This window comes from Polypterus senegalus, chromosome 3 (assembly GCF_016835505.1).
Source record: "Polypterus senegalus isolate Bchr_013 chromosome 3, ASM1683550v1, whole genome shotgun sequence".
NCBI lineage: Eukaryota > Metazoa > Chordata > Cladistia > Polypteriformes > Polypteridae > Polypterus > Polypterus senegalus.
The window spans coordinates 40926924-40953599 of NC_053156.1; the positions used below are offsets into that span (position 1 = coordinate 40926924).

The 26676-nt window shown below is 37.1% G+C and overlaps 1 protein-coding gene across 7 annotated transcripts in view; it reads right to left on the minus strand.

Moving 5' to 3' along the window:
• The window catches only part of chd3 (chromodomain helicase DNA binding protein 3), a 171698-nt gene that overhangs the window by 56202 nt on the left and 88820 nt on the right, over positions 1–26676 (minus strand). For 5 of the 7 annotated variants that reach the window (XR_005632883.1, XM_039747025.1, XM_039747022.1 and 2 more), the window contains 4 exons: positions 13355–13586; positions 8996–9162; positions 6036–6213; positions 1970–2056 (listed from right to left, as the gene is read on the minus strand). Coding sequence is in view for 6 of the 7 variants with exons in the window: in XM_039747025.1 (XP_039602959.1) it covers positions 1970–2056; positions 6036–6213; positions 8996–9162; positions 13355–13586 (664 nt within the window). In the remaining variant the exon portion in view is untranslated. The remainder of the gene's footprint in view (positions 1–1969; positions 2057–6035; positions 6214–8995; positions 9163–13354; positions 13587–26676) is intronic. The other 2 variants (XM_039747026.1, XM_039747023.1) reach the window with 1 other exon arrangement.

A 26676-nucleotide genomic window follows, 5' to 3' on the forward strand; every position in this document is an offset into this window, starting at 1 on the left:
TGGGTGTAAGAGTGGCTTACTAATAGAAACTGTTCATTATTATGTACTGACGTATTGTAACAAAAGTGTCTATAACAATATTTTTAGCAGAATCATCAAACAGTAGGGTCTCAAAGTAGTCCCTACGTCAACGACCTCATCAGCATGACTTGTGGAAGGTAGCACATACTTATCTCACTGTATTTAAGGTAATTGATTCTGCCATTGTTGTGCATGTTTGATAACAAAGTCAAGTGGTAACTATTTTATCATATTGTAGTGTCATAGTACTATATTGATTAGTGCTGCAGCCTCAGAACTCCAGAAGACTAGATTTGAATTACAACCTGGTCATTGTCTATGGATCTTTCTCCTGAGAACAAAGGTTGCCTCTTGTATTACAAAGAACTGAATGGTGGGTATACTGGGGACTCTGGATTAGCCAGTATTGACTGAATATAGGATTGATCTTAAGTTGCCTTGTAATGGACTTGAACTACATCCTGGGTTGGTTCTAGCTTTGTGCAAAGAGATCAAGAGGTAGGGCTTTACACTATAATGGACAGGAATTTTGGTATGTAAATCATTTTTACTTAGGCAAAAAAATATGATTAAATAAGAGTGTACATTTATGCAGGCATAATTTTAACACTTAACAATGGAGTGCTTTGTGTTTGCTTAAAGTAAAATATACACACAAATACTGTATAGAATTATTCCATCACAAATATAACCATTGATTGTCTTCTATGAGGACAGTTTTCAGGAGACTACAAATAGCAGTAAACGTTTTGAACAGTCTACAAAGCCCATCTAACTCTATCCTAAATGAAAAAGGCAAAGAATCACCACAGGACCCAGGTGATTTCAATATCACCTCATCATGTAGTACAATACAGAAAACATCACTCCATCACTATTTCAGTGTAGATGGATAAGAGAGGAGGCACTCTGTTGAAAGATGATAATCTTATTCTGAATTCCACCTTCAGTAAGTCAACCTTAGAATTAAAGAAGAGCCCAGCCAGCCCCCCAATAAATAAGAACCCTCAAATCATTTTTACCTTGCTTATGGTCCTTTAATACAAAAACACATTCAACTTCATTAAGTCAGCATATGAACAACCAACCAGTCTGCAATATCAGTTCATCAATTCAAATGCTGCTAATCATTTGATACCTCAATATACATGAACTGATTGATTATTACTTGATATTTCTCATAAAAATTCTGTGCCTATATATTTTTTTCTAATTTAAAACAGTTTTGCTAGTGTTTACTGTTACTGCTTTATTTTATGTTATGTGTCTGCACAGGTTTAGTGTGACCAGTGAGGAAAATGTTCAGAGCAACACGCCCACTCACAGGTAGTAATCCTCCCTGAGAAGGCTGAGGTGAGATGTAAACTCGCACACTTGGCATTAACTAACAATCCCCCTGAGCTAAATTGAGATAAGCCACTCATCCATAAGTCTTCTAGTGGAAGGGGCTTTTTCAGCAACAGTGATGTCTTTCTTAGCTTCACAGGTACACTCCTAGTTGCACCTAGAGATAAAGTTTTCATTATACTGCAATGCATATGCTAAGTACGCAATATATGTATTAGGAGCGGGATAATTTTTACTATATGGAGAATTATGTTAAACTGAAATAGTACTCAGTTAATCATCTGCTACTTGTTACTTTCGAACAGGTATACTTACCTTACTCATTCAAATATCAAGCTTATTTGAATGCTCAACATGCAATCATATTGCACCTTTAATTACTTAATTAGGCTTCAAATGACTTTTAATAGTTAAATCACTATGAAAAATAAAATGTTTAAAAAATATAGCATAAATCAGACAGTACTCATTAAAGAAAAAGCTTTCCAATAAATTGAGTTCTGACAGAGCAGCAAAGTAAGACAACACCTTATTTAAGGGAATATATCCTTTTATTGCTGATTTTTACCAGCATTGTGAAGCTTGATCAGATGCCACGTACCTTCAGGTCTTTCATCAAAGTCTTCATCTTCTTCTTCAGACCCCACCGAGTATTCGGACTGGTTATCTGAAACATCATCATGCCAGTCTGAAACAGTACATATTTCACAGTAAATAGGCCGTCTGGCCTACAGCATTCAGAGCTAAAATGGTCACATGTCAATTTTTGTTTTTTACGGTAACATGCCAGTGAACTAAAAATTTAATCTATTGTCTATTACTGGCAGTGCTGTTATTTATACAAAGGGTGTCTTGTTAGAACCACCAACAGTTTTTCTATTATTGAGAAAAAAATGTTTAACATTATAAAATGATACTAGCCAGGTCCCCCAGGTCCATGAAGTAGATTAAACTGATTTGATAATGTTATTCTTTTGGATAATAACAAAGCAAGATTATGAAAGTAAGAAATGTATCACTGGTTGTTTTAAAGCCACAATTTACAATGACATATTTAAGTCTACAGTTGGGAGATGAAATGGGGAGAAGTAGGCCCAATGAAGCACCAGACTTTCTTTATTTACATGTATGCATACTCAGAGCTTGTTCTATATTTAGGAAAAAACTAGGTGGTCACCTAAAGCAGCAAACTTTGGTTGGGGGCGCAGATTATTTCTTTAAACAGTACAAACTTTGACTTATAAACACCAACAGTCAATACAACTGCTCAACTCCCACTAACCCTGTTACATTATTTTATAACACTAGGAGCATTTGCTCTTAATGTATAAAGACCTACACAAGCCCATTACGAGTGGTCTTCCTAGAATGCACAGAACTCAGCTTCAGAGACGTTCTCTTTAAACAGAATTCAATTAAAGTTTAATTTTTTTCAGGTGCAAGTTTGTAGTTACTTTTGTTCTGTGCTGTTTCCCTTTCACCAAGTTTGCTCTTGATCTCGTTTTCCATCCTAATTGCAGCATTGGTTTGATGCATATTTTGGATCCATGCAGATATTTTTCCAAAACAATGTGCTGCCATTATGTTTGGTTTTTGGAAGGACCATTTATGTGCTTGTTCGAATTCCTGGCACCGCATCAGGTGAGGAACAAAAATACTTCAAGGCTGCCTTGGCACTTCTTGAATTTCAAATTTAATATTATGTCTGTTTTATATTAATAATTATTACTCTATATTAGTATTAATGTGAATAACTTGTAAAGTTTGTGAAATTTATAGAAAACCTTAATTAAATAATGTAATATTCATTTGTGTAACGTTATACAGAGAGATTTACTCTAAAGAGGCCCTGAATATTCTGTTGTAACTCCTGTTAGGATGAAGCAATCTGAACAAAAAAATGCTATACAGTAATCCCTCGCTACTTCGTGGTTCACTTTTCGCGGATTCACGACTTCATGGGTTTTTAAATATAGTAGTAGTATTTCCTAGTCTAAGAACAACAAAGCAAGTTCGGTGACTAAGTGCGTTGTAACACAGGCTGTGATTGGTACATGGGAGGGAGACAACAAATCACAGCTTCCCGCTTTCTAATCGGCCCCGTGATTGGTGCTCTGACTGATGCCCAGATCCCACAGCACCTCCCCTTGTCTCTCTGTCGCGGCCATTTCGCTTCAAGCTTTCTTGCCGAGCAGTTTACTTTACACTGTACTGTGTGTGATTTTTTTTGTGGTTTCTTTGTGTTGAACTTCGCTTCAATTTTCACCCCCTGCAATGGCTCCCAAACGTGCTCCTTCTTCCAAGGCTGGTGCTGAGCCTAAACGCCAACGAAGAATGATGACGATCGCTGAGAAGGTGAAACTTCTGGATATGCTGAAGGAAGGGAGAACATTCGTGGCTGTGGCTGCAGACTGGCTAAGGATCTGCAAGAGCGGTCACAGGAATGGGACGACGATATGGTTCGATCGGTCCGATTTTGCAACAAGGTCGATGACGTCATGACCGCCTACAGGCTGCTCTTCGACCGGCAGCAGCTGCCGATCACAATGCTTTTGCAGCTTCGCAAAAAAGAGGCAGTTCCTACTACTACTACGGATACACCTTCGGAAACTGTGGAAGAGGTGCCCCAGGAAATGGCACCGCCGTCTGAAGAGACGTAAAATACAGTCATCGGCTGCGCAGTAAAAGTCATCATCACCTTCATCATCATCATTTTTACTGCACAGCATATTCATCACCATCAACACGTCATATATAGGTACATGTACTTCGCTATACAGTAACTGTAAACTTATCTACCGATTTCATATTGCTTAACAGTTGTCCCTGTTATTAATAGAGTAAAGGGGGGGTTGTAAACAGTACAGGGAGGGTTTAAAAACGTCCAAATGCACGTTAAATTATTAAATAAATATGTTGTCCCTACTTCGTGGAAATTCAGTTATTGTGGCCGGCCTTGGAACCTATCTCCCGCGATAAACGAGGGATTACTGTATACCTTGACGTATGTATAATTGATTGCATTACATGCAATGCTGGAAGTGGTTTCCATTTTCTGCCAAACACATTTTGACATGGCGCTCCATGTTCCTGATCATGTCGGCAAGTGTCTCAGAGGGGATTAGCAGCACATTCATTTTTTCTTTCAAATCTTCCACAGTGAGAGGCTTGTTCCGATACTTTCCTTTGAGCATACTCCAAAAGAAGAAGTCTAGTGGTGTCAGATCTGGTGACCACAGTGGCCAAAGTCCCTTTGAAATTACCCTGTTGCATAAGAAGGACTCAATCTCTAACATGCTCCTTGCCGATGTGTGACACGTTGCTCCATCTTGCTGGAGGTAATCTTCTATTAACTCAAGATCATCCAGTTCATTCTGACATTACTTAAACGAATTGGTGACCCAATAGGTTGCACCATGAAGACACACTGCTCAGTACTGTACACCACCATCCTGAAGTTTTGTGTTGGGGTACGGGCGGTATGCACCCAGAAGTTGCAAACGTAGGTTAAACATCACGATAGCTGTCCAGCACCTACCTCATCGCTCCACTGCAGGGGCATCCCAGCTTGTTCAAAGCTCCATATACTGAGGAGCACATTGCACGTTGTTTCGTTCAGATTGCTTTGTCCTAGCAAAAGTTATTACAGATTATTCGGGGCCTCTTTCGAATGAATGTCCCTGTATATTTAAATACATAAATATGTGGCTTATTTATATAAAGATAAAATGTATTTATATACGTCCTTTTGATTTATATAATTCTAAGTAACCATATCAGTGGAGAGTAAACAACATGAAACAGTGGATTTAAAAGGAATTGTTTTTAAATTTGCAAAGATGAAGTCAAGGAAAAAGCCCTTTTGAATTTCAAAGATTGTATTTTTATAATTGTAAATAAGGTCAATATATAATTTACTTTTTAACATTGGCATTCTGTTTGTAAAATAAACTTACCAACAAGTAATTATCATATTGTTATATTTATACAGTGATATATTTGTGTTTACTCAGTTCTAAAATGTTCACATTTTCATTAATTTGCCTGATGTCTGTAGTTTTCTGTGGTATATTATACCAAGAATTGTAGTATTGATTAAAGCAAATTTATTCCTATAGTCCATATAAAATGCATACATAAACATGAACATTTATATATTCACAATCCTTTTGAACTACCAAGTTACAAACAAATGTTATATAGGTAATACTATATCAATGCGTAAAACAGCAATAATCCTACATTCTTTGACATAATGAGTTTCACTATGGAGTCACAGAATTGATGTAAGAGCGTGCTATTTATAGTTTTACATAGAGCATAAAAATGCTAGAGCCAGCCCTGTACTTACATTAATAAGTGTGCTTTCACTTTAGTAGTTCATCTATTGTATGTTTTATATTTTGAAACCATTTTTAAATCATTGGGAAAGTTTTATAGTATTCTGGATAAAGACAATTCAAGGGGGCATGCTCCATATAATTTAGGCATGCAAAAATAAAAATGATGTATCAGCTTGATTCATCCTCCAATTAGGATAGACCCATGATAGTAAACAGAATTGAACTGAACTTTTTTGATCAAGATACTTGGACTTGCACAACTATTACAGTACAACCTAACTGATTGATTCTTAATATGTGTTCAAATTATAACTAAAATACTACCTTGATCTTCCTGTGCAGCAATGTTGTAGTTGACTTGCTTGCGGACTCGCTTGCCCTTGCCCAGATTCCTGGCTAGGTCCTCTTGCTGCTGTTCATAGTGGTGGCGTAATAATTTTTCCCAATAATCTGGATCAACATTCTCCTCCTGTTTAATAATTTCTCTCTCAATCTCTTCAATCTGTAAAAAATTCAAACAGGCGGCTATCAAACCAAAAAAAATTAAGTGTGAACTGTGCCACCGTCTTGCTATAATGAATCATCATCATCCCAGCAATCAAACAACTATCATACTACCCAACTTTTTTGTTTAAATCTTGTTCTGATACTATCAAATATAAAATAACTTTGAGGATTAAAAAATCAAGTACTTCTTTACAAAAAGAGCCATGGAAATCTTAACAAAACTAACTGAAGCAGAGAGCAATAGTGTTGAATACTTTAAGCCCCAAAAAGTGTGTAAAGAAATGCTACTGGGGTTCCTTCATGTCTACAGCAATACAGTTTTATAATACCTCACAGTGACTGCTCTCATTATTAGCAAAAAATGTTACGTTTTTTCTTCTTCATTGTAATTCTTGCATGTGTTTGAGGGGGATTTCTATTTTATTATTGTAAAAAGCTACATATCCTTTTGGGACAAGTATGTCTACCAATCTTTTCTTTGCATAAAATAAAAAATACAGAGCAAGAGAGCACCCTGCTCACAGAAGAAATTAATCCAAAAGAAAAAGTATCGTTTTATGTTTTTTTGTGAACTACTACGGCTAGAACGTGACCTGATGACCTAGAGACTTGTAGTTGTGTGTTTATTATGGCAAAGTGATCGCAAAACCAAGTGACAAGACAGAAAAGAAACACCATAGATATCTGTTGTATTATCAAGCAAACTGCAGAAGGTGATTAGCAAATGTTGTTGCTCTTCTTCATCATGTAAGTGTCAAGTATGGGATACAGAATGAAATACCAATAACAAACTGAAAGAGGTAGAAATTGTTATGTACTGGCAACCTGATGGTTATGATCTATGGTCATGTGTTTATGGCAAAATGACCCAGAAACTAAGTGTTAACCATATTAGGAGAAAGAAACCACTGCTGATCGTCGTCAAGCACATCACAAAAGGCAATCAAGCGACAGAGAAGAAAAAACAATAAGACAACAATAATCTTAAGGCAAAGTTATCAAGAAAGCGCCCGATAGCCACCAGAATGTCAGTAAGAAAAAGTAGACCTACAATCTACTGTGCAATTATATAACTGGATATGTCATGGAAATTAAAAAAAAAATTAGGTAACCACTGGACTTATAGCCAGAAAAGGTTACAGTAATAAAATCACAGTTCCTGCAAGCCCATCTATTTATAATCTCCTAAGACATGATACATTTGTGTTCAGAATTCATAATCAAGTGCAAGACTATTATGCTCATTGGTCATTGGACTTTATGTGTAAATAAAGGATGGCAAGCTGACCTGGAGCTGTGTGCTTATGGCCAACTGATCTCAAAAAACCAAGTGGCAGAAAGAAAGAAAAGTGTAGCAACCTCGGCAGGGCATCAAGCCAATTGGGCATATAGTCATGAAAGGCAAGGTCTAGGATATACACTATGCAAGAACACCATCAGAGACAGAAATGCATGGTGACAATCAAAACTAATGACTATTACAAAATATTGCTTTTACATAATTAAAAAAAAAATTGTTCATTAAAGACCTTTACTTGACAAAGTTACATCAGTAATGTGATCCATGTCAAACTGCATTTTTCAATATTGAAAACCAAAGATGTGTTGCAAAAAAAGTCAAGATCCACTTGCTCTAAATGAGAAACCAGAAGTAATAAAACACATTCTGACTTCTACACCAACTGAAAGAAGAAACTATTTACAAAACATAAGAAGTGCAAACAGCTCCTTATCTTGAACTTGATTTTTAGTTTGGATTTTATTATATGACTATAGGTCCATGTTTCATTAGTAGAAATAACAATCACCAACAGGTTTCTCATAAAAAAGTTAAAATAACACAATGATAAACACAATAAGTAAAAATACTAATCACCCCTACCCATCCATAAAATGTACCCCAATAAAAAGTATTTCCCCATGGGATTAATAAAGTTTAATTTAATTTAAAAAGAAAACTGCCTGAGAATAAACTAGTATAAAATACTGCCTAGAGATTAGGCCAAAATAAGATAAAACTTAGGTAAAGGAGACAGTGTGGGCAACCACAAGCGAACTGGTTTTGCAGAAGTTGCACCAGAATGTACCAAATGGCAACATATGTACCAGATGACTCATTCATTATGGCTGCTGAGAGTCCCAAAAGAGTACAACTGAGAAAAAGAAAAAAAAAAAGAAAAAAGCTTGCCAAGAACAAAAAAGAAAATAAGAACATATGATTTCATTTGATGCTTTGACAAAACTGCCCCTGCTGGACAGAGGAGAGGGAGAGAAATAAAGAAATGAGCAGTTGAGTGAAAAACAAAATGCAGTGGGAAAGGGATGTTAGTATGAAAGACAGGTGATAGAAATTTAGCAACAGACAGCCAGAAAGCTGAGGCTGGGTTACATTCCTAAAAATATTCACAAAAAGTGCTTGGAATGCTTGTTTGGTAAAGTGGACAACAGGGATTGCTGGGCAGACCCATGGGAAAACACTTCCACAAAGTAAAGTGAAGTGAAAAATCCTAAATTTTATGTTTTGAAGATTAGGGTTCTTCGACTAATATAAAATACTATTTTAAAAACTTTACAAGAAAGTGGTGGTGTTGAGGGAAGGTCCCTGGATCTATTTATTTTGACAATGTTTTAAGACAGTCTGAATCCAGTTTATCTGTTTAATAAACCCATTATTTAAAAGCTGATAAACATAAACATATTAGACCTTTTTAAACTAATCCCTGCACATCGTTTAAGGAAAAACTGAATCACAGACAGTTCATATCAAATTTACTAACCTTATCTTCTTCACGAACCACGTAACGCGCCACTTTAAAAGAGCTCAGGTACTCATTCATATTTTGCATATCAGAGTCATCTGTTGCATCCTGGTTGCGGTCCAGTAGTCTCTCAATTGCTGCATTGTCATAATGAATTACACTACTGTCCTCTTCTTTATTTTCTCCTATTGAAACAAGGGAGTGAATTAATTCTTGAGAAAAATGCTATAAAAGAAACTAGACATCTGATTAGCATTTGTAAATGTCACAGTAGCAAAATTGGTAAATATTTTACTTTCCAAAATTTTGCTACCTGATGCAATTGGAAAATGCTTACAGAAATTAATATGATGCTGAGGCTACCAGTTGCTCTTTAATACAGAAGATTCTAAGCCACTCTTGGAACAACACACTTTTAATCTTCCTACTCTAGAATGGTAGAAATGCATTGTTCCAAATTATTAAGAGTAAACTGAGGCAAGTTTAAACGATTTTCTATCACACTTAATTATAACAAATTTTTTTCGCAAATTCAGCATTTGGCTGTTGTAATGTAAATATACATAAAACAGCTTATGAGTCATTTAATATTGCTTTTTAAGCATTAAGGATTTAATATTTCGATCAGAATTTACTTTACATTACAATCATCCAAAGCAGGCAGCAAGGTGGTGCAGTGGAAGCACTGCTGCCTGGCAATAAAGAGACCACGGTTCACACCGTAGATGCTCCCTGCATGGAGTTTGCATGTTCTCCCCATGTTTGTGTGTGGATCCACCACTTGGTGAGGTTTCCTCTGACATGAAATATAGGTGAAATGCTATTGCTAAATTGTCCATAGTGTGTGCGTGCATGTTCACCCTGTGATAGAATGGTGCTCCCTCCATGTTCTGCTCCCATCTTGAGCCAGATACTTGCTTGGAATGGCTCTAGCTGCCCTATAACTGTGTCCTAGATAAGCTGGTTAATAAAACTGATGGATGGATGGATGCATGGATGTATCTTCTAAAGCACGCATCATCACAAAGTACTTTACAAAGCAAATACATTTTTTACAATAAAGTTATAAAGATCAAGTTGTTTTTGCCATACTGTTTTCAAAATAAAATAAGCACATCACTGATTTTTACTTCTTTAAACAACTATTCATCAAGTTAGGTGCTGGTAAGATTGTTATAGCTAGTTAAGGTTACTGGTCCAAGTTCCCTGTAGCATAAGCTGACATATCTACCAAAGAGCACAACATTTCACATAGTAAGTACCATATTTGCCACATGTTCCACAATTGCAATATTATTTTCAGATCATCCTACACTGAAACTCTTGAGAATGTACATAGTATAAGGAAAGGATTTTTTTTAAAATATGGACATAAATTGTTGCATCTTAGTACAGTGATAATCTTGAATTATGATTAGGCAACACACAACGCTTCTGAAGAGACATGTAGTGCTAATGATTCTATTAAATGTTTCCTGTTTCTTCATTACCAAATTCTTACTTATCAGTAATCACTATACTAAAAATGTAATATTAAAATTATAATTATGGTTTTAATTTCAACCTAAAAATTACCAGCACATTTCCTCATTTGCTTTACCAGGAATTCTCAAGTAATTCTGACATCATAATCATAGAGCTAAAAAGCTTTGAAAATTAACAGACTCTTGCAAGATAGAAAAATACTTGTCTTTCTGCTTCTGTATTTTAATGAAAAGCACTCTGTACAGTTTTTATTACTCTGACATTTTAACAGTTGCCCTTTTTAAACAATGAACAAATCTTAGCTCTAATGAGAATTGGTGGTGCATTCACATTTTTTTCAAGCTAACTGGCTGTTGGCAATATTCTGAAAGCTGTAGTTTAAGTATTATACATTTAAATACCAGCATTTATCTGTTTGGTTTTAAGAGTTTTTGCTTGTATATACAGTTAGGTCCATAAATATTTAGACAGAGACAACTTTTTTCTGATTTTGGTTCTGTACATTACCACAATGAATTTTAAATGAAACAACTCAATTGCAGTTGAAGTGCAGACTTTTAGCTTTAATTCACTGGGTTAAACAAAAAGATTGCATAAAATGTGAGGGAACTAAAGTATTTTTTTAACACAATCCCTTTGTTTCAAGGGCTCAAAAGTAATTGGACAAATTAAATAAATGGAAATAAAATGTTCATTTCTAATACTTGGCTGAAAACTCTTTGCTGGCAATGATAGCCTAAAGTCTTGAACTCATGGACATCACCAGATGCTGGGTCTCCTCCTTTTTAATGCTCTGCCAGGCCTTTACTGCAGCGGCTTTCAGTTGCTGTTTTGTTTGTGGGCCTTTCTGTCCGAAGTTTAACAACAAGTGAAATGCATGCTCAATTGGCTTAAGATTAGGTGACTGACTTGGCCATTCAAGAATTTTCCACTTCTTTGTTTTAATAAACTCCTGGTAGTGGTTGATCTTGGTTTCATCTGTCCAAAGAATGTTTTTCCAGAACTGTACTGGCTTTTTTAGATGTTCTTTAGCAACGTCCAATCTAGCATTTCTATTCTTGAGGCTTATGAGGGGCTTGCGCCTTGCAGTGCACCCTCTGTGTTTACTTTCATGCAGTCTTCTCTTTATGGTAGACCTGGATATCGATACGCCTAACCCCTGGAAAGTGTTGTTCACTTGGTTGGTTGTTGTGAAGGGGTTTCTCTTCACCATGGAAATGATTCTGCGATCATCCACCACTGTTGTCTTCCGTGGACATCCCGGTCTTTTTGCGTTGCTGAGTTCACCAGTGCTTATTTTCTTTCTCAGGATGTACCAAACTGTAGATTTTGCCACTCGTAATATTTTGGCAATTTCTCGGATGGGTTTTTTCTCTTTTTGCAGCTTAAGTATGGCTTCTTTCACCTGCATGGAGAGCTCCTTTGACCGCATGTTGTCTGTTCACAGCAAAATCTTCCACATGCAAGCACCACACCTCAAATCAACCCCAGGCCTTTTATCTGCTTAACTGATAATGACATAATGACAGACTTGCCCACAACTGCCCATGAAATAGCCTTTGAGTCAACTGCCCAATTACTTTTGAGCCCCTGAAATGAAGGGATTGTGTTAAAAAAAATACTTTAGTTGCATCATATTTTTATGCAATCTTTTTGTTAAACCCACTGAATTAATTGGCTGTTGGCAATATTCTGAAAGCTGTAGTTTAAGTATTATACATTTAACCCTAACCCTAACCCTAACCCTAACCCTAGGGATAGGGAAAGTATGGCTTCTTTCACCTGCATGGAGAGCTCCTTTGACCGCATGTTGTCTGTTCACAGCAAAATCTTCCACATGCAAGCACCACACCTCAAATCAACCCCAGGCCTTTTATCTGCTTAACTGATAATGACATAATGACAGACTTGCCCACAACTGCCCATGAAATAGCCTTTGAGTCAACTGCCCAATTACTTTTGAGCCCCTGAAATGAAGGGATTGTGTTAAAAAAAATACTTTAGTTGCATCATATTTTTATGCAATCTTTTTGTTAAACCCACTGAATTAATTGGCTGTTGGCAATATTCTGAAAGCTGTAGTTTAAGTATTATACATTTAACCCTAACCCTAACCCTAACCCTAACCCTAGGGATAGGGAAAGTATGGCTTCTTTCACCTGCATGGAGAGCTCCTTTGACCGCATGTTGTCTGTTCACAGCAAAATCTTCCACATGCAAGCACCACACCTCAAATCAACCCCAGGCCTTTTATCTGCTTAACTGATAATGACATAATGACACACCTGCCCATGAAATAGCCTTTGAGTCAACTGTCCAATTACTTTTGAGCCCCTGAAATGAAGGGATTGTGTTAAAAAAAATACTTTAGTTGCATCATATTTTTATGCAATCTTTTTGTTAAACCCACTGAATTAAAGCTGAAAGTCTGCACTTCAACTGCATCTGAGTTGTTTCATTTAAAATTCATTGTGGTAATGTACAGAACCAAAATTAGAAAAAAGTTGTCTCTGTCCTAATATTTATGGACCTAACTGTAAACTTTGAACTTCACTAAATGGCAGTAAAGAAAGTTATTTAACTGAGGGAGAACATTTTATGGCCAATATATTGCTAGCAATTTCTACTTTAAAATGGATGAAACAGTGTTTCAGAATGTCATGTTAACTTTAACAGATAAAATATATAGCAATGGTCAGAGAAATAGTTAACCATAATTTATTCACCTGCCTCATGTCTATTTTTAGTTTAATCTTTCTCAAATATTTTACCAACAACTAATGGGTTCAGTCTTGTATTTATCATATTACCTAGACTGCTGAAAAATCTGCATCTAAATGGCAGACAACCCTTAGAATAGTTGGTTTAAAAAGATGCTCTTGGAAAACTCACCCTCATTCTCATCTTTGAAGAGTTCCTCAGTGCCAAACTTAAGAATGTCATCTAGCTCCTGTTTAGACATTGAACCTGTCTTAGATCCTAAGCCAGGCCGTACCACCAAATGAGTAAGCATCATCTTTCGCTTTGCCACCTGTGTGATTCGCTCTTCCACTGAGGCTCGTGTCACAAACCTGTAGATCATCACTTTGTTGGCCTGGCCTATACGATGAGCACGGCTAAATGCCTGTGAAATATCAGGGCAGGGAATGAGAGGAAAAAGGGTCAAAGCTCTGTTAAGAATATCATTTTAAAGACTACATGGTGCTTAAAAGAAAAAAAAACCTCTCACAAAAATCCATCAACCCATTAATAACTTCTAAACACACATTCACCAGGCTATATGGAGCAAAGTATATAGAAGTGCAAAGCACATTTAACAGCAACTATGGTTACATTTCAGAAGGTGACTACAATGTGTTATTATTGTGGCTTACCTAATTAAACACAGTTTAAATACAGTTTTTAATATATTTAACAAAAAACAAAGAACAAAAATGTTGAACAGAAAGCCAAAAAAAAAGATGTGATGGGTAGTTAATTTAAGGATTATTAACTGATGGCAGTGATAAGAAAGATGTTTTATACACTAAAAAAAATTCCACTTGACTCATTTTAATTTTTTTTTTTATTTTAAAAGTAGTCTGATACATGTTAATCTCACTGTAATATAGATGTAAGGCTGGCATGGTCTATTAGATTCATATGTAATGGTGAGCTTGTAGTGCACTGAAAAAGGAATCATTTTAGAGAGCTTATAGGGCAGGTACATACAAACCAGTGTGTTTCTTCATGCCGGTCCCAAGCCCGGATAAATGGGGAGGGTTACGTCAGGAAGGGAATCCGGCGTAAAATTTTGCCAAATCAATATGCAGGCAACAATACAAATTTCCATACTGGATCGGTCGAGCCCAGAGTTAACAGCGACCTCCACCAGTACTGTTAGCCAACAGGGTGCTGGCAGAAATTAGGCTTCTGTTGGCTGAAGGAGAAGAAGAGGGGGGAGACGTGGCAGGAGGAGAGGAGGAAAGTATAGAGAGTAGAACTGAGGATAGGAACTTTGAATGTTGGCAGTATGACTGGTAAGGGGAGAGAGTTAGCAGATATGATGGAGAGAAGGAAGGTTGATATATTGTGCGTGCAAGAGACTAAATGGAAGGGGAGTAAGGCCAGGTGGATTGGAGGTAGATTCAAATTATTCTATCATGGTGTGGATGGGAGGAAAAATGGGGTAGGAGTTATTCTGAAGGAACAGTATGTCAATAGTGTTTTGGAGGTGAAAAGAGTGTCAGGCAGAGTAATGATTATGAAGCTGGAAATTGGAGGTGTGATGATGAATGTTGTTAGTGCATATGCACTGCAAGTTGGGTGTGCAATGGGTGAGAAAGAAGATTTTTGGAGCGAGTTGGATGAAGTGATGAACAGTGTACCCAAAGGACAGAAAGTGATGGTTGGAGTGGATTTCAATGGGCATGTTGGTGAACGGAACAGTGGAGACGAGGAGGTGATGGGTAGGTATGGTGTCAAGGAGAGGAATGAAGAAGGTCAGAGGATAGTGGATTTTGCCAAAGGATGGACATGGCTGTGCTGAATATGTATTTTAAGAAGAGGGAGGAAGACAGGGTTACGTACAAGAGTGGAGGAAGATGCACACAGGTAGATTACATCCTATGCAGAAGAGTTGATATGAAGGAGATTGAAGACTGCAAAGTGGTGGCAGGGGAAAGTGTAGTTAAGCGGCTTTGGATGGTGGTCTGTAGGATGACGTTGGAGATCAAGAAGAGGAAGAGAGTGACGGCAGAGCCAAGGATCAAATGGTGGAAGTTGAAAAAGGAAGACTGCATGGTCGAGTTTACGGAGGAGGTGAGACAGGCACTGGGTGGCAGTGAAGAGTTAATAGGCAGCTGGGAAACTACAGCAGATGTAGTAAGGGAGACAGCAAGAAGAGTGCTTGGCATGACATCTGGAAAGAGGAAGGAGGAAAAGGAAACCTGGTCGTAGAATAAGGAAATACAGGGGAGTATACAGAGGAAGAGGATGGCAAAGAAGAAGTGGGATAGTCAGAGAGATGCAGAAAGTAGACAAAAGTACAAGGAGATAAGGTGCAAGGTGAAGAGAGAGGTGGCAAAGGCTAAAGAAAAGGCGTATGATAAGTTGTATGAGAGGTTGAACACTAAGGAGGGAGAAAAGGACCTATACTGATTGGCTAGACAGAGGGACCGAACTGGGAAAGACGTGCAGCAGGCTGGGGTGATAAAGGATAAAGATGGAAACGTACTCACAAGCGAGGAGAGTATGCTGAGCAGATGGAAAGAGTACTTTGAGAGGCTGATGAATGAAGAAAACGAGAGAGAGAAGAGGTTGGATGATGTGGAGATAGTGAATCAGGAAGTACAACGGATTAGCAAGCAGGAAGTAAGGAAAGCTATGAAGAGGATGAAAACTGGAAAGGCCATTGGTCCAGATGACATACCTTTGGAAGCATTGAGGTGTTTAGGAGAGATGGCAGTGGAGTTTTTAACCAGATTGTTTAATGGAATCTTGGAAAGTGACAGGATGCCTGAGGAGTAGAAAAGAAGTGTACTGGTACCGATATTTAAGAATAAGGGGGATGTGCAGGACTGCAGTAACTACATGGGGATTAAATTGATGAGCCACAGCATGAAGTTATGGTAAAGAGTAATGGAAGTTAGGTTAAGAAGTGAGGTAATGATTAGTGAACAGCAGTATGGTTTCATGCCAAGACAGAGCACCACAGATGCAATGTTTGCTCTGAGGACGTTGATGGAGAAGTTTAAAGAAGGCCAGAAGGAGTTGCATTGTGTCTTTGTGGACCTGGAGAAAGCATATGACAGGGTGCATCGAGAGGAGCTGTGGTATTGCATGAGGAAGTCGGGAGTGGCAGAGAAGTATGTAAGAGTTGTACAGGATATGTACGAGGGAAGTGTGACAATGGTGAGGTCTGCGGTAGCAGCAACGGATGCATTCACCGTGGATATGGGATTACATCAGGGATCATCTCTGAGCCCTTTCTTATTTGCAATGGTGATGGACAGGTTAGTCACGAGTCCCCATGGACTATGATGTTTGCTGATGACACTGTGAGCTGTAGCTATAGTAGGGAGCAGGTTGAGGAGACCCTGGAGAGGTGGAGATATGCTCTAGAGAGGAGAGGAGTGGTCAGTAGGAACAAGACAGAATACATATGTGTAAATGAGAGGGAGGTCAGAGTTGGTGAAGGTGGATGAGTTTAAATACTTGGGATCAAGTACAGAGTAATGGGGATTGTGGAAGAGAGGTGAAGAAGAGAGTGCTGGCAGGGTGGAATGGGTGAAGAAGAGTGTCAGGAGTAATTTGTGACAGATGGGTATCAGCAAGAGTGAAAGGTCTACAGGACGGTAGTAAAACCAGATATGTTATATGGGATTGGAGACGGTGGCACTGACCAGAAAGCAGGAGACAGAGCTGGAGGTAGCAGAGTTAAAGATGCTAAGATTTAAACTGGGTGTGACAAGGATGGATAGGATTAGAAATGAGTAAATTAGAGGGTCAACTCAAGTTGGACAGTTGGGAGACAAAGTGAGAGAGGCGAGAGTGTGTTGGTTTGGACATGTGCAGAGGAGAGATGCTGGATATATTGGGAGAAGGATGCTAAGAATAGAGCTGCCAGGGAAGAGTAAAAGAGGAAGGTCTAAGTGAAGGTTTATGGATGTGGTGAGAGAGGACATGCAGATGCAGAGGACAGAAAGATATTGAAGAAGATGATCCGCTGTGGCAACCCCTAACGGGAGCAGCCGAAAGAAGAAGATAGGGCAATGGTGTAACATCCAGTATTATTCCAAAATGGTGGACCTACAGTTTCCTCAATGGTACTCAGACATCCAAAATTTGAGAATGAGGAACTTGGACACTAAGAAATGTCTTTCACTAGTAGGTAGAAAACTGATAAAAATGTATTGTAAAGTAAACTTTTATTCACTGAAAATCTAACTATAGAACTGCTTCAGACTATAAAATGTGTGGTTGTGAAAGCACTGGTATAGTTTTGACGAGATTTCTTTAGCAGTAGTGCTGCTTTACAATAAATTTCTACAATAGAGAAAGGAGTTTGGAGTGGAAATGGCTTATTCTACATTAAATTTGCGTGCAATAATTTGAAACTAAATTTTAAAATGCAAATAGAGAACATATAAGTAGTTAAAGGTTTCACAGAAAAATTTTGCTGTATATTGAACAGTGGATTTTGTAGTGAGTGGGTGGAAATGTAGGTATAGCTGATAGTTAAAACTTACAATAATATTTTTGATGTTATATATTCTCTACACTTCTGCCCAATTCTTAATGAATTCTGGACTGCAAAAGTTTTGACCATGGGTGGCAAAATCGTTAACTTGATTTATCACACGTTTCAAAGCAGACAGGTGATTTTTGGTGGTTTGCACATTCTTTCTTAGATTTTTGTCTCCATATTTCAGATGCCACATTGGCAACTCTAAATTGGCTCAGTGCCAAGTAAGTGGATATGTTTACAAGTACTCATTGTAAAAGATTGGTGTCTTGCTGGGAGAAACTAGTTTCTTGTCACCCAGTACAGCATAATGGGTAAATTGATAGAATTTCTGTTTAAATGAGATGTTTTTGGATAAGAAGTGCATGAGTAAAACTAGTTCATTTTTTTTAAATCTACTGAAAATATTAAAGAAGGGTTTTGTCACTTTTGTCCAGATTATTGTGCTTTGTTCTTTACATATTTAACAATTATAAAAGAGAAAAGAGCATTCAGCTGGGACACTGAAATCACTTCTACAGACTGATGTATTTTCTAAATAACAGTAGTAGAGACTGAACAACGCGTGCTTTATTTCTTGATTTTTCATGAAATTAAAAAATCAATCCTTTTGAAAACATCTTCACTGTTCAACTTGCTTTTAGATAAGTTTCAAAGACAGATCATGGGGTATAGTAAGCCTGACCATGACCTTTTATTATCTGATGTGCATCATTATTTATTTATTTTTGCTGTTTGTCATTTATTTCACAGTTGACATGATTTATGTAAAGAAAAAACAATAACTGAATGTCAACTACAAGCTGCACTCTTGAAAAAATTGCTATTCTTGTTTGGTTTATACCAGTATCTCAAGTACAAAAAGATTTCTGGTGCTTAACATCAAAATGCAAATTACAGACTGTAAAAGCAAATGTACTTAATGTGCAGAAAACTGTATTTGAATTTTTTCACTGTTCATTAAGTCATTTTATGTATGTTGTCCAACTAAAGTGACCACATTTTGCCATGTGGATAGACTGTACACATTAAAAAGCTTACTTTCAAAACAGCTACAAAAACTAAAATATATTAAATCAGGGGCTTGCTTGAGCAGTTGCGAAGTTCCCCTTTGATATGACATTTCAAAATGTGGATAATTTAACAGAATTAAACTGACCTTAAACAAAAATTTGACTCCTTTCATTCATTTCTTAAAATGAAGATTGTTGAAATTCTATGCCTTGTGCAAATAACACCTTGTCCAAATAACACAAGGCATTAACAAACCCTGAAAACTGCGGAGCATTGTCATGCACATACTCATACTAATTCATTCAGTACCAATTAGTCCCTTTACAGAAAACATACTGTAATCTGACCTTAAATTAAGGTATTATTTTCCGTAGAATTCCAGTACTGCAAATAGCGTACATATTAAAATTAACTTGTAAACATTTCAATCAATTATTTGTTAAATACTTGGTCATTAACAAACAAAGTTGTCACAATTTAATGGCTGATTTCACTTTGTTATTACTTAACTTAGTAAATGATACACCATTTCTTTAGTGCAAGCATACACAAATGATTGTATATTTCCTAAACAAATCAAGAAACAAGTTTAACCCTTTAATATCAGCTCCACTGTTTTGAACCTGCCAACAGGACCTAACAATAATGCCCAATTTTTTAACATCTGTATTAAACCATTAAGTTCTTTGTTGCTATAACTAAAGTACACCGTTTTGCCATTAAAATGTCATATTGCATACCCCAATACCATCATGCAATGTTGTTTCTTCTTGTCTATGGCAGAATCGCTATATCACAGTAACTCATGAAACAAACCCCCAAATCACCTTTTACATTACCTATAAATAAATATATTTTAATATTCACATAGACATGGAAACAATTTTTGCTAAAGTTTTGGTTTTCTTGTTCAAATTACATACAGTTTTGCTAAAAGCCTGACACACTTATCAGTACAGTACATTACAGAAGATCTGTTTATTATCTAGGAGTTGCTGTTCTGAAAAGACATCAGCCAACTGAGGTGGCCCTGCAGCAGACCCAGGACATGCCAGAGGGATTATTTCTCTCGGCTTGGGAATAAATAGTTATTCCACAGGAAGACCTGCAGTCTGTGGCTGGGGACAGGGAAGTCTGGGCTGACCTACTTGGCATGCTGCTACAATGACCCTGACCAGGAAGAACGGTTTAAGATAAAGAAATAAGATGGGTTTGAATACATATCTTTAATGTACTGTAGTGGTCAGAATTTAATTGATTTACTTTTGATGTACTGCTTGACTGCCAATAAATGCCTAAGCTAAAACCAGAAAAAAAGCAAAATTTAGACTACAAGAAAGGGAATTAAACCATGTTTTTTAAACTAATAGTGATCAATTAGTAAATTGTAATTTCTTGCACCTGAAACACGCTCAAAATTATAGCTTTTGAACGCAGAAATAATGGGAGGATAAGCTACTACCAAAGCTTTAAATGTTCTTTATCTGGCTCAATCTGAATACTTTTTTAAATTACTGGAAAAAAAACCATGCACATTATTTTGAACAGTGGCTAACTTGACACTACCAAGTTAATTCCTTCTAGAATTAGCAGGATTGTTTTTGTGACATTTTTAACAGTAAACGACAAGAGTATAAGAACAAGGACAGGGAAATTTCTTTTAAAAACCTAGCTTTATAGAGGTAAATTAAGCTACTCCTTATGAACACTCAGTTAATACCAGACTACTGATCTGATCACTGATTTATAAATAAAACTAGCTATTTCTTTTTCAGACCAAGTCTCAACCAATCTACATGCAGCACCTATTCTATTTACTAATTAGAACATTAGAACAATCTAGACGAGAACAGGCCATATCCACTTGTTTCCTCCAAGAAAACATCAAGTCGAGTTTTGAAAGTCCCTAACGTCTTACTGTCTACCACACTACTTGGTAGCTTATTCCAAGTGTCTATCGTTCTTTGTGTAAAGAAAAACTTCCTAATGTTTGTGCGAAATTTACCCTTAACAAGTTTCCAACTGTGTCCCCGTGTTCTTGATGAGCTCATTTTAAAATACAAGTCTCGATCCACTGTACTAATTCCCTTCATAATTTTAAACACTTCAATCATGTCACCTCTTAATCTTCTTTTGCTTAAACTGTAAAGGCTCAGCTCTTTTAATCTTTCCTCATAATTCAACCCCTGTAGACCTGGAATCAGCCTAGTCGCTCTTCTCTGGACCTTTTCTAGTGCTGCTATGTCCTTTTTGTAGCCTGGAGACCAAAACTGCACACAGTACTCAAGATGAGGCCTCACCAGTGCATTATAAAGGTTGAGCATAACCTCCTTGGACTTGTACTCCACAGATCGTGCTATATAACCTAACATTCTGTTAGCCTTCTTAATGGCTTCTGAACACTGTTTGGAAGTTGATAGCTTGGAGTCCACTATGACTCCTAAATCCTTCTCATAAGGTGTACTCTCGATTTTCCGACCGCCCATTGTGTATTCAAACCTAATATTTTTACTTCCTATGTGTAATACTTTACATTTACTGACATTAAATTTCATCTGCCACAAATCTGCCCAAGCCTGTATGCTATCCAAGTCCTTCTGTAATGATATAACGGATTCCAAATTATCTGCTAATCCACCTATCTTGGTATCATCTGCAAACTTAACCAGCTTGTTACTTATATTCCTATCTAAATCATTTATATATATTAAAAATAGCAGCGGCCCTAGCACTGACCCCTGTGGAACACCACTCTTAACATCGCCAGTTCTGATGAGGTTCCTCGCACCATCACCCTCTGCTTCCTGTGTCTGAGCCAATTCTGCACCCATCTAAAAACATCACCCTGAATTCCCACTTCTTTTAACTTGATGCCCAACCTCTCATGTGGCACCTTATCAAATGCTTTCTGAAAGTCCAGATAAATAATATCATAAGCTCCACTTTGATCGTATCCTTTTGTTGCCTCCTCATAGAATTCCAACATGTTAGTAAAACACGACCTCCCTCTTCTGAACCCATGCTGACTGTTCAGAATAACTCCTGTCCTTGTCATGTGTTGCTCAATCTTATCCTTAATAATTCCTTCCATTAATTTTCCTGTGATGCTTGTTAAGCTTACTGGCCTATAGTTGCTTGGATCTGCCCTGTCACCCTTTTTATATAATGGGATGATATTTGCCATTTTCCAGTCCTTTGGAATCTCTCCAGTGCACAGTGACTTCCTAAAAATATGTGTCAAGGGTTTATATATGTACTCACTAGCCTCCTTAAGAACACGAGGATAAATATTATCTGGGCCTGGTGATTTGTTTGATTTCATCTTATTTAATCTGAGCAGCACTTCTCCCTCTACAATTTCCAAATCCCTCAGTACCTCCTTAGTAGTTGCGTTTACCTCTGGCAGGTTATCCACTTGCTCACTTGTAAACACCTCAGAAAAATGTAAGTTTAGGGCATCTGCTATTTCATTGTCTGTATCTTTTAATTCCCTTTACTATTCCTGATGAACTTGACCTCCTCCTTAACTGTTCTTTTACTACTAAAATACTGAAAGAATCTCTTGGGGTCTTCTTTGCCTTATCTGCTATATTCCTCTCCAACTGTCTTTTAGCCTCTCTGATATCCTTCTTAATGGTTGCCCTCATTTTCTCATACGCTACGGTTCTCTTTGCAGTCATTAGTCTTATATGCCTTATACAGCAGTTTTTCCTTTGCAACTTCTTTTTTAAATCTTTATTAATCCATCGTGGAGTTTTTTTTAGTTTCCTATTACTTCCAAATTTAGGTATGTATCTGTCCTGCATTACATGTAAAACATTTTAAACCTGTTCCACTGCTCCTCGACTGTCTCCACATTTAAAAGCTTATCCCAGTCTATCCTACTTAGACTTTGTCGCATCTGCTCAAAATTAGCCCTACTAAAGTTCAACTTAACAATTTTAGTCTTTGCATCTGTACTCTTACAAAATACTGAGAATTGTATTACATTATGGTCACTTGACCCTAGTGGTTCAATCACCTCTACACCCTCAATTCTATCCTGATTATTACAGAATACTAAATCCAGACAGGCTTCACCCCTTGTTGGTGCTTTAACATGCTGTGTTAAAAACAGTCACTGATTACTTCTAAAACTCCTGCTCTTGTGCTCCTCCATCTGTAAGGTTATCCCAGTTAATATTTGGATAATTAAAGTCCCCATGACTATAATATCCCCTGTAAACTTGCCTTTTGATATTACTAAAAGATGTGTGTTGAAATTACTGTCAGAATTGGGTGGTCTATAACACACTCCTAAAATGAGACCTTTTCCCTAATATTTTCCAGGCGAAGCCACATGTCCTCACTAAGATGGGGCTCATCATCCAACTGAAGATGACTTACATTTAATTCCTGTTTGGCATAAACAGCAACCCCACCTCCTTTTCTGTTCTGTCTATCCTTCCTAAAAAATGTGTATCCCTCTATGTTACACTCATCCCCATCTTTGTTATTTAGCCAGGTTTCCGTTATTGCTATAATATCATAATTATGCTCTGCTACATACAACTCCAACTCACTTACCTTATTTTTGATACTTCTAGCATTAAGGCAAGCTATTTTTAATGTGTTAATCCTTCTATCTTTACGTGTTTGCTTAAAATTTACATTACTATGCATTTTTATTTCTACACCATTGTTTGTTCTTCCATGTATAGATCTAAATCTGGCCTGTCCTAAACTCCCTGCCCCAATTCCCTAGTTTAAACAATCCTCGACTAGCCTACACATACGCCTCCCCAATACATTGGTGCCCCTCCGGTTCAGATGTAACCCGCCACGGCGGAACAGGTCCCATCTGTTCCAAAAGGAGTCCCAATGCCCCATAAACCTATACCCTTCTACCCTGCACCAAGATTTGAGCCACGCGTTAAGCCTTCTAATCTCCTCAATCTTACCTGGACTGGCGCGTGGCACAGGCAGAACTTCGGAGAAGACTACCTTGTCAGTTCTGCTCCTCAGCTTGGTACCTAACTCTTTGAATTTGGATCGCAGAACTGACAGACTACCCTTATGTATGTCATTTGTTCCAACATGGACAATGACAACTGGATCCACCCCCGCTCTGGCCAAGAGCCTATCCACCCTTCCAGGGAGGTCTCCCACCTGTGCTCCCGGAAGGCAACACAGACTCACTCTCTCTGGAGCACACCTGCGCTTCAATCCCCCTAATGATTGAGTCTCCAACTATCACTACCTCTCTCTTTTTGGGAACTGGTTTTGAGGTGGCCCGTTGGGGCTCCTCAACCCTGCCTACCACCTCAGAATTATCAGAGCCACCGTCCAGCTCCGCCAGGACATGATAACGGTTAGACACTTCTAATTCTTGGGTTGATGCCCCCGGACAGTGTGCACCCTTTACCTTACGCCTTGTGACCGTGACCCACCTATTCCTACCTGTCTGGTCTGGAATCTCCTCCCGCGCCACCTTAAGGGTGCACACTCTCTCTCTAAAGGACATGTATATGTATTGATAGGCAATGCTCTAGGAAATATACAAATTAATCACAGATAATTTCAAACATACTTTTCTTACCTTAAAAAAAGAAGTAGTACACTGACAACTACTTTAGTTTCATTTTTAAATCCTGCAGCCTGCTTAACACTATTCAGTATGACTTTCACTCCTGCCACAAGGGCAGAGCTAATTCATATTGTTAACATTTTAAAAATCCTTGATTCAGGAAATACTGTCATCATGGCCTAGAATTTAAGCAGTGTTTATGACATGGCTTACTATGAAACTGAACAGATTATTTAAGCTGGACTGGCAGGTACTGCTCTTAAAACGTTTAGTCCATACTTTTTGGCATGAACAATCATTTGATAATTGTGTTAAATCATGTGTGTATGAAATAAGATTTGGCATCCATTACGGATTCAATATTGGAGCCAATACAATTCTGCCTCAGTTTAAAAACATAAAAAGTACTCTGATACGTACCTTTAGCTAATTGTCGTACTTAATATGCCTAAAAGTACCACTTCCCTATGTTATTAATATTTTCAAGAAATGAAAACATTAAATAATTGATAACTACAGTACCTGTCCTTAAATTAGTTAAAAAAAAAAATAAAAAAAAAATTGGTATGTGGAAATTCGGGAAATAGTAATATAGTAGTGAAATACTACTAAAATTAACTATGGTATTCAAATACTACTAAAATGAACTATATTCTCCAAAGACTTGAATTTTGTTTTTTCTAAATAATGTAGAATGTTAATGTACTATTGGACAGCTTCCAATAACCTGCTTTTCCTGTGATTTCTTAATACAACTGAAACTGAATATTCTTTTAAAATATTTGTCCCAAAAAATTAAATGACAACTGCACATCATTTACACAAAATGCTGCGGCAAGTATCATTACCAGAACTAGGAAGTACAACTATAACTCTAGTTCTTAAGTCTTCTAGTAATGTTTAAAGGCCAATTTCAAAACCCTCCTTTAAACATACATATGTGGGGGAAACCTCACACTCCTGGTAAAAACAACATTGAGCCATATACGGTTCAGACCTTCACCTTGCTTATTTTAAGGTCTTTACAATTTATTTTTCTTCAGACATTATTTTAACTTAAGTTATGGCTTTTCATCTATTTAAATTCCAAGAGTGATTATTTTCTTTCTGCTTTAAGTACATTGTGCTCCAAATGTGTCTTTTGAATGAAGTTGAAGCAAAGCATTAAGATCTTCTATAACCCCACTACTGTACACTCTATACATTTCTGTTATAGTGTTATATTTGTAAATTAGCATAAGCTGTCTGGGTCACTGTTCATAGTAAATGCTATAAAAGAATAATTGTAACTTAATTAAAAACTAATCCTGAAAGCATAGGTTTTGTACCTAAGAAAAACTTGTACTTGACTTTACAATAGAGACCAGTGTTGTTAGCACACTGCACTACAATAACTGCTGAAAAAATGGGATTTAAACTCAACCAGAAACCAGAATCTCAGACCTTGCACATGCAAATAGACATAGACTGTACAACTTAAAGCAAGTTTAAGCCCACGAGAATTTTTATGGACATGTGGTCAACACATTTTTTTTAATCAGGGGACAGCAAAATGTTATGCAGATAAAAACCCATGTTCATTGGCAGTTTAAAATGGCCCTATCAAGGTGTAAATGGAGTCCCTGTATTGGAGCTTTAACCAATTTATGGCTGGTTCAACAACTGAGTAGGAGAATAGGCATATGGAAAAGAAATAATTTAATACTTAATACATAATAGTAAACAAGAATACTGGTCACTAGGCAACAATTATATATGGTCTTGATTTGCAATTAAAAATATATATAAATATGCACTCATAAATCACACAGAAATTAAATATTTTTGGTTTAAGGGGGGATTACGTAGCATAAAAAAGAATGAATAGTTTCATTGTAATTTACTCCACCTACTGGAGGATCTGAGATCAGCAAATTTTGACAATAATCTGACACTATGAGAACTTTGTCAGCGTTTTAGAAAAAAATTATAGGGTCTCATCTGTAATAGGAGGTTCAGATATCACTGAAATAAGAAAATAAACCACAAGTGCCAGAAACAGCTATAAAAAACACAACATTATCTGTTTATATGAACAAACAGCTCCATCCCCAAGTACATGTTTTAAGATTTCACAATATGTGGGTTTCCAACCAGGACAACGGTTTTCTGCAAAGCCATGAGACAGTTACATTTTAACAGTTTAATGGATATTATCAAGGATTCTTGCTTGGATCAATGCCCCCATATATTTTTCAGCTATAGGAATGAAAGCTAAAATCTGTGATCAATAACACTTCCCCAACATCTATTTCACTCTCTCCCATTCACTATATGACTGATCACACTTAGTGAATAAACTTTTCCTAATATGATAGTAGCTCCTTAAAAGTCATGATGGGGAAGCTCCCAGAATACTTTCCATGTACA